The 14,141-nt window shown below is 45.1% G+C and overlaps 1 protein-coding gene across 3 annotated transcripts in view; it reads left to right on the top strand.

The window, feature by feature from the left end:
* LOC117752070 (rho guanine nucleotide exchange factor 40-like) overlaps window positions 1-14,141 on the top strand; it is a 36,800-nt gene that overhangs the window by 19,049 nt on the left and 3,610 nt on the right. For 2 of the 3 annotated variants that reach the window (XM_034569238.1, XM_034569230.1), the window contains exon 3: window positions 209-276. In XM_034569238.1, the coding sequence (XP_034425129.1) occupies window positions 244-276 (33 nt within the window). In that variant the 5' untranslated portion in view covers window positions 209-243. Of the gene's footprint in view, window positions 1-208; window positions 277-6,393; window positions 6,470-14,141 lie in introns of all 3 variants that reach the window. The other variant, XM_034569246.1, reaches the window with a different exon arrangement.

Genomic DNA, 14,141 nt, shown 5'->3' with positions numbered 1-14,141 from the left:
GCTTCCTGGTTTTACTGTCCACTGCTGCAGCTCCTCTTTTCAGCCTCTGTCTGAAACACTTAGCATCACGCCACGCAGCTAGTTTGCGTAACTGTTCCTGGTCTCATCATGATGTCACCATGATGTCTCCATGATGTCTCCATGATGTAAACAGCACTAACATGAGTGTGTGTGTTTTAAAGCGACGTCTGGTGCTGTTTTGTTGCAGGTTTAACATCAGTTGATCAGAATCAGACTTAATCCATGTTCAACCTGGAGGACAGTCTACAGGAGACGGTAAGAATTTTACATAAAACATAAAAATAAATGTACATCTATTCTGCATTGTTTATTCTGTAAAATATAATGGAACCAGACTGTTATAGTTGAGTGTAGATGTCAACTGTTCAGTTACTAATAACCTGGTGTCTTGATGACATCATCACGTGTCACGTATGTCGGACTGAGGTCCACCTTGTGTTCATCTCTCAGTGTAATGGAGACACAGCTGTGTCCCCTGTGTTCCTCATTATTTATTTATTCATTCATTGTCTCCAGAGACACCTCAGAGTCCCCTGTGACCACTGGAGACCCTGAAAGCTCAAAGGTCACTGATGCTGGGAGGACCACCTGCCACTTAGCATTAGCAGATACAACGATATCCCACAGGACAGGAGCAACATCAGTGTGTTTACAGGTTGAATTTAACACACACACTGACGTTATGAAGCAAAACTCCAACTTCACCTTTATGTTCATTAGTCGGTGAAGTGTAGCCGTCGGATATTTTGGATTGATGGGAAATATTACGGCTTCAGATTGATCTGACATCACCTGATCTGCTCAGTGACTCATTAAAACCAAAGTAACGGTTATAAGTTCAGTCATTCTAATTAGGAAATATGTCAGCAGAGAAAAAGTTGACTATGAATCTGAGACATTAGACACCAGCTAAAGATCTCGAAAGAGATTAAATCTCTGAACATTATTCATATTTTTCTCCACTTCTCATACTAATGTGCATGTGCAACCCTGCTAACGCCATATGAATGAATTATGTGTGAAGATTTTCAAACAACACTGAAGTTTCTCCCAAGTGTCCTTGAGATTATGAATCTGCAGATTTTCATCATGTCAAGCCTCAGTGCTGATGAAGTTTTTGGTGAGAAGTTACTACATTTACTGCTTCAGTATCAGCCACTTCGTCTTGACAGTTATTTTGTAGTTAAGTTTTATTTGTTTCATTAGATAAACCCTGGTCCTGATCATCAGCCCTGATTTAGCAACCTTAGCTTGTGTGACTTACTGATAATTAGCTACAGCTAGCTTCTCCACTGATTCCCCTCACGATGCTACGATCAGACAAGGGCACTAGCTAGCTGATCTACCTCACTTGTCAGATAAGTTGGGTTGTTGTTGGCGACTCTGCAGAAAATGGTTTCCTCATCTTTCAGTACTTTCCTCTGTTTGATGAAACTGTAGCGTTTGTTTGAAGCATCTGAAGGAACAAAACATTTGAATTGTGGAATATACTGTCTTCTGATTGGTCAGGCAGAGTTCAGTGTCCTCAACACAAGTTTTTTCATTTAACAGTTGTGTCATGAAGGCAACTGTTACTGACATTAAGTATAAGAAACGCGTTGCATTCACTTGTCGAGTCTTGACTGATTAGAAAAAGGACATTTCTGAGTAGTGTGGATGCCGAGCGCAACCATAGCAACAGTGATGAGATTTAAAACTAAAATGTTCCAGTATAGAATCGCGTGTCTGTATTGTTCTGGTCTCCCATCAACTCTCACTGTTGTGGAGGTGTCGTAGATCGCTGCACTATTTAAAGACCTGATGTCCTCTTATTGCTGCCAACACCTAGTTTGTGTGTGTGTGTGTGTGTGTGTGTGTGTGTGTGTGGGTGGGTGAGTGTGTGTGTGTGTGTGTGTGTGTGTGTGTGTGTGTGGTGTGTGTGTGTGTGTGTGTGTGTGTGTGTGTGTGTGTGTGTGTGTGTGTGTGTGTGTGTGTGTGCCAGCTGTTTGGGGAACTCAATGAATCTGATAGAATCACATGCTTCTAAAAGAGAGAGAGGGAGAGACACAGAGAAACAAAGAGAGAGAGAGAGAGCAGGGGGTGGAGCTGTCTGTGTCTGAGGGCGTTTATTTTGTTAAGAAGCTCCTGTGTGAACACATGCTGTGTGTTTTCTCTGAGCTGGAGATACACTCAACAGTACTCTACTGATTCTACTGACTGACCTCTGATCAGTTCGGTGTTTGTCCCCATGCACAGTGCGTTGTCCTGGAGCTTGTCGCTGGTGCTGCCTCAGGGTTGGAATACTTTACTTTTGTGCTGAGAGGAGCTGAGAGGGAGTCGTACTCCAGTCGCACAGGGTGAGTTTACCCAGTAAAAAAGTGTTGAACTAAGATGAGAGTTTCATGGTCCCAGTTATCTGTGGTTCAGTCTGAGGCTCGGGGACATCGCGGTGTCTTTGCACATGTTTAATGTGTCCTGGAATTCCTGGAATGTCAGTGAAACGTGTGCGTGTGCTTTACAGACAGGTAGATGCTGTGATGTGTGTGAGGAAGTGAAGAGAACATTGGTGCATATTTCAGATGTTTTTATTTTATTCACAATGTCATCGCAGTCTGTTTTTCTGTTGAACTGGAGCCAAAACGAACCGTTTCTATTTTATGGCTAAAAAACAACAGGAACAAACCAGGACAGAAAGTGGAAACAGAGACACAAGGAAGAAATGAACCACACCGAGTTTCACAAGAGAGTTAAAGTCTTGAAGTAGAAATATGAGTTTGTGTTTGACATCTGTTCAGTCGGATGTTAGTCAAGATGGAGGCAGATCACAGCCCTCTGTATCCCCCGTCCCCCCTTACAGGAAGAATCGTCCACAGTTCTGAGATCTCTGTTCACCTGATCATCAAAGCTCATTAATACCAATGTCAGATACAGAACTGGACGGACCCTCCATTCATTTAGTCCGTATTCGTGCACGTCTCCTGAGAGTTTACGGATACAGACGAAACGGAGCAGTATAGTTCAAGTGAGATAAAAATTTCAACAATGGTGGAACTTTTATCGGAATTGTGAGTTGATGAGAAACTACAGGCGTCTAAATAATGGTCCTTGGCACAAACATGTCATTTACGTGGTCGCTTTTTCTTTACCACAACCCCATCTGGACTCTGCGCTGCCCTCAAGTGGATGTCTTGCTTAACCATGTCAATGTTGAGGACACATGGGCGTCCAGCATGTGGGCAGTGACGGTTTCATGGTTTCAAACGGATGTGTTTGTTTTCATATGTGAAGCATTTAGTCCAAACCTGTTGAAATGTCCCTGTTCTCTGATGTCTTCCCTGTGTTGACCTGCTGCTTTAAGACGATGTGATCGACTCAGAGGGAACGTTCAGTGAATGTTAAATAAATCAGACCCAGCAGTTTTCACAGACTTCCCCTCCAGATGATGGATTAATCCTGGAAGTCTGTTGATGCAGCATTTTTCTGCTTATGAAAGTAACTCGCCCCCCCCCCCCCCCACAGAAAACTGTTCAGGAACAGAACTGCTCACTGCACAGGCTTCACTGCTCAGTCACAGAGCTGTACTTCAGATAACACTTAAGATAACACACACACACACACACACACACACACACACACACACACACACACACACACACACACACTCTGAGCTTTCTTACTGAGGCGTTTAAAAAATGTGAGCAGAGTATAACTTAGCCAGAGGCGGCATAGCTCCTTCAGGTGGGGGCCTGCCCGTGTGTGAGAATGTGTTAGTGTATATATATGAGTGTGTGGGGGGGGGTGGACCTCAGACACAGGCTGGTTCCATTGGTTCCACCTCAGCACTGACGACCAGTCGAGGCTCTTGACCTGTTGTTTCATTAATGTGTAGAGTCAGTCTGTCACCATGTGTCTGAGTGGAACCTTAGTTGTTCCTAAGGGAAACAGGACGTGCTCAGGGAACACGTAGAACAACTACACGTGTTCCAGCAGCTGGTGTATCTGTGCATTCTACACATTAAAATGGACATTTATAAATTAAAAGACAGAAATGTGACGGAGCAGAACAGTTGGAGAACAGTCAGAAAACTGAAGAGTCAGTGAGCAGAACAGCAGAGATGTTGGAGAGTTTAATCAGCGTGTGTGGGAACAATGTCATGTTGGTTTGCAGAGTGAGGCTCACGTTAGCAGTGGTAGCAGCAGGTTAGCGTCTGAATGAATGTGGTCACATGTTGCCCTGGTCCAGTGGTTAAACCCCCCCCTCATGTTGGAGTAAGGTCTCCGGTGTCGTCTGGACCTGATGTGATGAATTTATCTTCGCTGTGTGAAGGATCAAACTGACCTGAGGTCTGTGGAGCTGACGTTTGACCTCTGACCGTCTCCTAGGGAGGATGAGACCGTTGGTGTAGAAAGTGAGTGTGAAAGTTCTGTTGGTCTGGTTGAATCCGCCAGTCACTGAATCTGTAACCATTAAAAACCTGTCAATAAATAAAGATGATCTGATCTCGGGTCAGTAAATCGCCTCCTCAGCGCTGCTCGTTAGGGATCAGTTAACTTGTTAACACGTTTACCTGTGGGCTCGTTAACATGAGCTAACGAGTGTGGTAACGAACATATTAACACAATCTTTAATGAGAGACTTGTATTATTTTCACTCTTCTGCTCTACCTGTGTGTGCAGTGTTGATTACTTTGACTGTAACTCACTTTGGCAATTAATCCAAAATGTATGAAAAACATTTATAACCTCTAACCGACCTAATCTTGCTCATGTTGCCTGATTCGGTTCATACTTCCCCCAATGCATTCACCAACTGTCGGGTGTCCACTACGGCCCGGGCACCTCGTACCGGGCTGTATTACCCTGCTGCATGTCCTCCCTCCCCACTTCCCACATTAACAATAAACACCAAGTTCTACGTGCGATTAGAAAAGAGTGACAATCTGTTATCGTTTAAGTTCTGTAACAGCACCATGGAAACAACACAAAGCACAGACCGTGTCCTGTCTATTCCCTGTCTGTCCCTGTCATGGAGTCTGTCCGTGTCCTGGTTTATCTCAGTCGCTGTTCCTGTTTGTCTTTGTTTCTATCCTGGTGTCTGTCCCTGTCCCGGTTTATCTCTGTCCTGGTGTCTATCTCAGTGCTCACTGGACACTTTCACTGTGATGCTTATGAGTTTGAACTCTCAGTTGAATCAGTAGAAGACATAATGTTTCTGTAATTATGTAAAGAGTTGTGGAGTAATGACAGGTTCAGACCTGCTGTGATTCACAGTCTCCTCCGCTGCAGTGAAGAACAAGACGACCCCTCATTACGCCGCCTTCGCTTGTTTACACTGAACCAAACACAGTCAACATATCTCTGTCCCACTGTGTGAGTTTAGACGGCGTGCGGGCGTTCTGTAATCAGAGGCGTGATGTGTAACACGACAGTGTCTGCATCTGTTCCACCGGCGTCTTCCTGCTTCACACAGACGTTGATCAGGCTCTGAGACCACGTCCTCCACACCGACTTGTCTTCATTTTTAAAGTAATCTGTCCGTCCACACTAACACACCGGAAAACATGTCACATGACCATTCACTTGTAAACATCAAGCAGGTTGTTTACTCTGCAGTTTGTTGCTAAGATCAGATCAACGATATTCAACAGTCAGGCTGGAAAAGCTTATGTTTCGGGGGAGGGAGAGGAAACAGGCTAAAGGCTAAACCAGTACAGACCAGTACTTCTGAGTCTGTTCCTCACCAACTGGATGAGATCAGAATGAGAATTACAATATATTACCTCATCACTATGCATCCTGCAAACAGCTGTGTGCTGTGGTGTGGTTTGACTCCAGCCAATATAAGAATGTGTAGAGTATTTTGATCTTTGAACCCCCCCCCTTGTCGTGCTTTGGTCGGTGCTCCCAGGAATCTCTCCCTCTTTCAGTTTACATTTGGAGCAGAGAGAGACAGAGAGGATGTAAACTCTATCATCTTATATCATGTGTCATGGTGTTTTCTTTGTGTTTGTCCTGAACTCACTTGTGTCTCATGTTGTCTGGACCAAGGTTTTTCACGACAGGTGAAGTGGAAACACTTTTGTCCACAGAGGCGCCAACATCGACAGAAATGAAAAGTTCTTTTCTACAACATTTAAATTTCAGCATAATTCACCAGTTCATTTAAAAAAAATCTTTTTTACTTTAAAATAAGTTTCATTGACTTTTAGTTGATGAATTGACAGAATGAGGATTAATCTACTGTAACACTGAACAGCCAGGAGAGGGAGACACAGAGCAGAGGGGGGGTAGGGTGGTGGGGCAACTGGTGGGAGGGGCTTAATATGTGAGAGGTTGAACTGTGAATGAGAGAAATTCAGACCTGACTGAGGAGAGACTTTCACACACACACACAGAGAGAGAGAGAGAGGGGGGAACATGGACTCAAACTGGATTTTACAGCTGCTGACTACACACTGTACACAACATGGTAAGATCACACACACACACAACATTGTAAGGTCACACACACTGAATACAACCTGGTAAGATCACACAAACACTATGTAACCTCTGTCTAACTCCAGGTTCTAGCACGTGTGTGTTGTGTGTGTGTGTGTGTGTTGTGTGTTGTGTGTTGTGTGTGTGTGTGTGTGTGTGTTGTGGGGGATGGGGACTGCAGGGGTGTAAGGTTACCACCAGTGTGTGTATTCTTTAAACATTTGCTGTGTGTGGTTCAGTGGACAGTCTGAGTCTGGTGTGATTGTTACCTCACAGGTGAGCTTGGTTCTGTGTGTGTGGCCGTTTGATGATGTCATCAGTGTCTGAGGACTCAGGGACTCAAACAGTTTCCTTCATGTTGACGTGAACGTTTCACTGACACTCGTCTGTCACAGTGAGAAACAGTTCGGTCATGAATTGAATCTCAGTCCCTGTCTCTGTGGACGGTCGTGTGGTTTGTCCCTCGGCTCCTCCTGTAGTCTGATTGTAAAGCCATCTTCAGACATGACCTGTGGAGGATCTCTGGAGACTTTCTCCTCAGTTTGTCTTTCTCCATGAAACTGTGTGAAAATTTGATATATGTTGATCGTAGAGAACAAAATTATCAGTCATCAGTATTATCACGGTGTTGTTAAAATGTTCAAAAATGACTCCTACACAAACTATAGTGTTGGTCTCTCTCTCTCTCTCTCTCTCTCTCTCTCTCTCTCTCTCTCTCTCTCCTCTCTCTCTCCCCCCCCCCCCCCCCCCCCCATAGTGATGCAACTATTGTGATTATTTTGATGCTCACTACATCAATGCACTAAGGCTTGTGTGTTTAAATACGTGCCTCAGTAAACTTCACACATGCACATAACGAACCTGCGTCGCCAGCACTGCTCACTGTGCTTGATGCTGGACAGTTTGACACTGAGCTTCACATCGTGGTTATCAACCGCAGTTTAGCAACTTTCAATTTCTGTTTTACCAGAGAATAATTTATGGATGTTGCTGAAAAAAGCCTGAACAAGGATTGATATTTATCAGTGTGTGTAATTTGGTGCAGCTTGATTGAATTGAAGAGTGTTGAGCCTTGATGGAGATATGAGCTCCACTGAGTGACCTTCTAGTTTTAATATGTGATGCAACAGGTCATGTTCACAGACACAACGTCTGATGATCAATAGAAGAACTGATCATCATCATCATCAGCAACAAATCCTCTGCATTATCCAGGCGAGAGGTGGAGCAGCCGGGTGCAGCAGACAGAGACAGGAAGTGACGTATAAACTCCGCTGCCAAGATCACTTGATTTTCTTTACAACACGGTGACGGCTCTTATCAGCACACGCTCTGTTGGCGTCTTCGTCTGTGTCTTCTACGCGTGTTTCACAGCTTCTTCACCTGGAGATGTGTTCTACCTTCGGATCCTCCTGGATTCTGATAGAGGGAGGCCAGTTGGAGATACTCCACAGAAACTGCGGAGCCTCTCACATGCATCTCCTCCGGAGAAAGTTATGAGGAGCTGCGGAGTTCATCCACGTCTGAAAGCAGCTTTACTGATCAGCTTTATTGTATTTGACCCTTTCAATAACCTTTCAACCCTGTCAGGGTGATTGGACGATTGATCCCTGCTGCCCCGACCCTCAGATGACTTTCACATGTTCTCACAGAGAAATGGTCCTGATTTTGTTTTCATAATATTTACACAGAACTTTATTCTAGAAATCCCCAGTTTTGTTTTGCTTTATGTGGAGCGAATTCATAAATCTCTTCATATAAAAATATCTAAATAGTTGCCATTACATTTTTAGTTGGTTGAACGATTGATTGATTGATTGATTGAGCTCCTGTGGTCGACTGATAGAAGTTACTGTAGATATTAAATACACAGACAGGATGTTTCTGACTCGTACACACCAGCAGCAGCTCTGTGAGAAGTGTTGTCTGTCTTGTAGAGGAACTTGATGTGTCATGTTTACCTGGTTACCATGGAGACAGATGATATACAATCAGCTGCTGTGATCTAAACTTTATGTTATAGTTTAGTAAACAGCCCCTTCAGTAACAAGCAGCTGGAGCACGAGCCTCTTTAGGTGCGAGTGAGCTTCAGGGCGGTACACCCGAGAGTCTGAACCGAGCTTCTTGTGTTTGTTCCATTGTTCCATTTGATTCGGTCGGACTAAACTGAAAAGTTTGTCCAAACCAAACGAGGTGCAAAAGAGTCCAGTCTCACTCTGCTGTGTTTCTCATGGAGAGGCGATGAAGAGGAGACGTGTTCAGACTCTTCCTCAGAGACGTCTGAACTTGTCCAGGGGCTGCTGGGTAAAGTGGGGGAGTGGTGAAGAGGAATGTTCAGGTAATGGACTCGTACTGCTGGAGCCTCTGTTGAGTTTGTCTCCACATGAACTCAGAACCAGTGAACACTAAGCTGAAGACGTTTTAGGAGACAGTGAATGTTTACGAGACGTTTACACTGATTGAAATATCTGAAGATGGTGGTTTTCTATAAAACCTGGAGCTGATGGACTTTGCAATGATTAAAGAACAGGAGCGATCTATGCAGTTTTAAATGAGTGACTGGTTCAGCAGCGGAGGTGTTGTTGTGACCTGAATGTCTGAGGCTGGTGCAGACGTGTCCATGTTGTGGACTGGTTCCGCTCTGTCTCACATTAACAGACTGACCCACTCGGCTTCACACAAGGTCCTGATGGAAGCTGTTTTCGCGCCGCCTCTCTGGTCAGATGTCAGAGGAAGTCCTTACCCTGAAAGTCTTTTCTTCCTTTGACAACAGACGTCTCTGGACTCGTCAGGGACAGGAAGTGTCCTTTGTCTGTGGTGTTGAGTTCTGTGTTGTTGGGATGGGACAGTCCTGAGGGGCAGGACGACACGGTCCTGGTGTTAATACAAAGAGACATCCAGAGAATTCATCTTTAACACGCCTTCATCTCAACCTGAAACCTGAAGCCTCCAAAAACAACCTCCCAAAAAAACTGTCAGGGAAATCGAAACCCCCCCCCCCCGCCTCAATCTAACACCCGTTAAAAGAAGAATCCTCCTGCACCATTAAATTCTCTGACCTACTTCACAGAGCTGAAGAGTTTCAGGAGAAACAGATGAACAATTTAAATTTGCAATCGTTTACTCAACTGCATATGTGCATCGTAGTTTATTTTAACATTATAAAGAAAAACATATTTAATGACAGTTAAATCTGTCAACAGAAAATCCTAAATCAATAAAACACAAGTTAAAATCAAAGATTCAGACACTTAAAACACAAGAATATCAAATGTTATATTTCATATTATATTTATTTATATTTCATGTTTCTTCTAAATAAAGAATTTATTTACATATTCTATACATTCATGCTCAGTGTGTTTTAGGCGTGTTCGTGTGGATGGGGATTAAAACTGACACAGAGCCAGAACCCTGGTGTGGACACAGATCGTTGTTGGAACAGGTTGGGTCGGTGCAGCTCTTCTTCCTGAAACAAAGACTCTAAACAAACAGCAAGTCTGTGACTCGTTTCTTATTGATGAGTTTTTAATACTCGTGTCAGATCACTTGTTCTCTGTTTTGACCTGAAGTTCAACATGGAGATGATTCCTGTCTTAAATCTCAGGTCATTAAAGAGTCATCTGTAGAGGACTTTATGTTGCTGTAGCGTTTTAGTCTCAGATCAGGAACAAGGATTTACCTCAGTTGTGCTGAAGTTGTTCTCTTTGTTCGTGTTCTGTGAAAGCGTTACGCAGCGTTCAGCGTCTCTGCTGCGACTAACGCTCAAATCTAATCTGCTCGCTCTCAAACTCTGAGTCAAGGTCATTGCTCTGCACCCGCCTCATAACAGCTGCCAAGGTTTGGACGTCTTTGTCTTCTCCTCATGGTGAGAGGACGAACCCCCCCGTCACATGAAGGTGTGAACTCCTGTGGAAACAAAGAGGACGGCACATCGAGTGCACGTTGTAAAGAACGTTTGGTTAAAGCAGAGGACGATAATGAGCGGGTGTCTGCAGTCGAGCTGATTTAAAAACCTGCACTAAAGTCCGGACATGTCCTGAAATGTCCTGGAGGGACTGTAACTGTATGTGATAACACAAATGTCCTAATCAGTAGCTCTGGACATTTTCTAGAACATTTACTGCAGCCCCTGGTGAAATGTCTGGACAATGTCATGTGAGTCCAAGTGAGAATACAGCAGGAAGATGTCTTCACAGTGAGCGAGTGGACGTGTGGATGAGGTTTCTAACACGTGACGGACGGTCACCAAACAAAAACACTGAGCTTTCCACAGCAGAATTTATACGTCATGTATGGAAAATGTCAAGACACAATTTTCTGGACATTTTCCTGAGTTCATTTCTGAAAACAGCATTTGAAACAGAGGTCAGCTGAGTAGGCGGTCCTTGGATCTCAGACACATTAAGGACACATTTGGATCCATTCAGACCTGAACACCTGTGATTGGATAACTCAGGACGGACGTTAGTATCAGAGTTGGTGTCAGAGTTTCAGTTTAATAAAACTATAATAAAAGAGTGAATGTGTGTCAGTGATAAATGTGACCACACGTGACCACAGCTGTCAGCACCCGGGATGATTCCAGATGCTGTCAGCAGCTGCAGCTCTGACTCTTTAGTAATGATACTGAAACACACTGCGCCCGAGGGCCTGTGTGTTTTGACTTCCTCTGCTGCTTAATGCTCTCAGCTTCAGGTGAGGTGTGAATGAGAGTGGATGTGTTCTGACAGCGTCGGTATGTGTAACATTCCTGTGTCTTTCTCACTGTTATCTGAATCATCACTGCCTGGTACCACGTCTGTTCTCCCCCGAGCTCCAGCAGCATGTTCTCCTCCACACTCAGATCTCTCCTCATCTGTGATTTCAATTATGACAAAGATAAGATCAGACGCATGGGACTGATCCTGAGAGGAGAACGTCTCTCTGTCCTCCTACAAGCTGCAGCAGGTCACAGTAAACACAAACAACCTGGGGACAGATCTGAGTCTAGAATTATAGTGGTTTGGATCAGTGTGAGATGTGGACCTGGATCAGCTAATTCTCTATATAACTAACACAGGTCGTTTTTAAACAGATCAGACCCCATGTTTCAGCACAGGTCGTGTGACCATCAGTGTCAAACTCTGCAGCTGTTTTTTTAATTTCCTCTCTTCAGTGAAATATGATCTTTAGCATTGAGGCGTCTCACACACTGTTAATTATGTGTTAAAGAATCTGTGTGAGTGTGAGAGAGAGAGAGAGAGGTCCAGACACTTGTATGTGAGAACACAAACGTCCAGGTCAGTTGCTGTGGACATTCTCCGGAGTTTCTCCTGCAGCCCCCGTGTGTAAACGCTGGATAAGGTCAGAGTGAGTCCATGTGAGAAGTGACCAGGTGGACGTGTTGATGATGTTTCAAATAGTGACAGAGGTGAAAGTGGAAGAATGCAAATATCTCAGGCTGAAGAAGAGGAGCCATACATGTAGAAGATGTGGACGAAGACGAACGAGATTCGAGAGCTTTGGTAACGTCTGCTGTTGATGTGCTGTAACAAAAACATGTGATCTCTCTGCAGCGGCATTTATATGTTATGTCCTGACTCTGCCTCCTGCAACAGTCACGTGAATGTGTCAGAGATTTCTGTGTCTCAGCCGAGAGTCTCCTGATGCGTGGTTCCTGAGTGAAAGGCAAATTCCGGTGAAAAAATCCAAACCAAAATTCTGTGGAGATTCACCAAGATTGATGTCTGAAAAATAGCTTTACAGAAACATTTGGATAGTTTGACTTCCTCCACAGCGTCGGCTTTAAAACCTTCCTGTCTTAAACGTTTCTCTTTGGAGGACAGCTGGTCTCTTCTGTCACTGTCTTCCCTGCTGGGGGGAGGAGGGGTGTCAAAGGTCAAGTCTCCTGTGGGTCCCTGGTCTTTAGGGCCCCTCCCTCTCCACGCTGTGTCCCCGTGATTGGTTACTCAAAAGGTCACAACCTGTGCTTTTGGAAACCATGAGCCATCTTTAAAGAACCAGAGTTAAAGAGCTGGTTAATCACATCTCAGCGTCTGACGTCTGACAGTGATGAGGGCCGGATGGTCACGTGACTGTGTGGTCACATCTGGAAAACGTAATGTTGATGTTAAACTGAGGTCAGTCAGATTCTTCAGGCTTCAGGCCTCACCCTCCTCACCCAGCAGGACTGGTTCTTCCATCAAAGGTTGAATGAGTCATGATCCTCTGGGGAGAAAGAGGCCGCCACTCACTGTTCATTATCCCTGCACGTCCGCGGGGGGGTAGTTTATGTTAAAAGCTCCATCTGGATGATTAAACACCAGCTTTTTATCTGTCACTCTCTGTGACCTCAAGACATCACACACAATGTAAATAACAACACACTGTTACTCTATGTGACCCTAAAAACTTCATGTCTGGATCAGAACCATGATTCAACCTACAGCTGCATCCACACTGACTAAAATAATGTTTAAAAACTAAATCCACATCGAAGTGTTTTAGCCTCGAATCAGCAAGTTGGACGGCGAATTACGCACACGGGTCATGTGATACAAACAGGAAGAAGATTGTCTAGTCTGCAGTTGGTTGCTAAGTTACAGAAAAGAAGAGAGGAGACTGTCCTAATCAGTATTGTTTCATAATGGAGTCATAATCATTAGGGACAGTTTAACCTCATTGAGACATGTAAATCCGGTTTGTCTAGTCTCTGATGCACAAATCACATTCGCTCAATAACAACAGGGTTTTTCTGCAGTGATTTACAGCCGGAGTCTTTTCACTGCCGCAGGAGCCCGGTCACTGTCGCAGGGGCCCGGTCACTGCCGCAGGGGCCCGGTCACTGCCGCAGGGGCCCGGTCACTGCCGCAGGGGCCCGGTCACTGTTGCAGGGCCCGGTCACTGCCGCAGGGCCGGTCACTGCCGCAGGGGCCCGGTCACTGTCGCAGGGGCCCGGTCACTGCCGCAGGGGCCCGGTCACTGCCGCAGGGGCCGGTCACTGCCGCAGGGGCCCGGTCACTGTTGCAGGGGCCCGGTCACTGCCGCAGGGGCCGGTCACTGCCGCAGGGGCCCGGTCGCTGCCGCAGGGGCCCGGTCGCTGCCGCAGGGGCCCGGTCGCTGCCGCAGGGGCCCGGTCACTGCCGCAGGGGCCCGGTCACTGCAAACCAACAGGAAACTGTGACCCTGCAAGTCCCAGTGACTTGAGATCAGTTTAAACCCAGCGGGACAAAACCAAAGTAACATTTAAAGTTTTTGAACCAGACCTTTTCGTTCAACTTAAACTGAATCAGCTTTTCAGAGGAATGTTTTTTCAACCCACTGTTTCGACCTCTGACCTTTAACATTGTGATAATTGATGATCTCTGATCTTATATGTTTTTGCTGTCTGATATGAGCCTGAGTTGAATGTGTAACACAGTGAAACTAAATGAGAGAAAAACAGTGTTTTTTTGCTGGAGTCTGGTGTGTTGAGGATAATCACGTTATTCAGCTGAGACTCCGAGTGGGTGGCCCCGCTCTCTCTCCCATGGGAACCTCACTCAGCCTGCTGTCATGTGCCTCCTCACCCCTCCCTCACCCCCTCAGAGGACTGAGCTGCAGTATTATTACTGTAATCCTCACATTTACTTTCAATCAAATCTTATTTGTGTAGCCCATATTCACAAATCACGATTTGT

This window comes from Hippoglossus hippoglossus, chromosome 3 (assembly GCF_009819705.1).
Source record: "Hippoglossus hippoglossus isolate fHipHip1 chromosome 3, fHipHip1.pri, whole genome shotgun sequence".
Lineage (NCBI taxonomy): Eukaryota > Metazoa > Chordata > Actinopteri > Pleuronectiformes > Pleuronectidae > Hippoglossus > Hippoglossus hippoglossus.
This window is presented reverse-complemented; position numbering and strand designations above follow the sequence as displayed.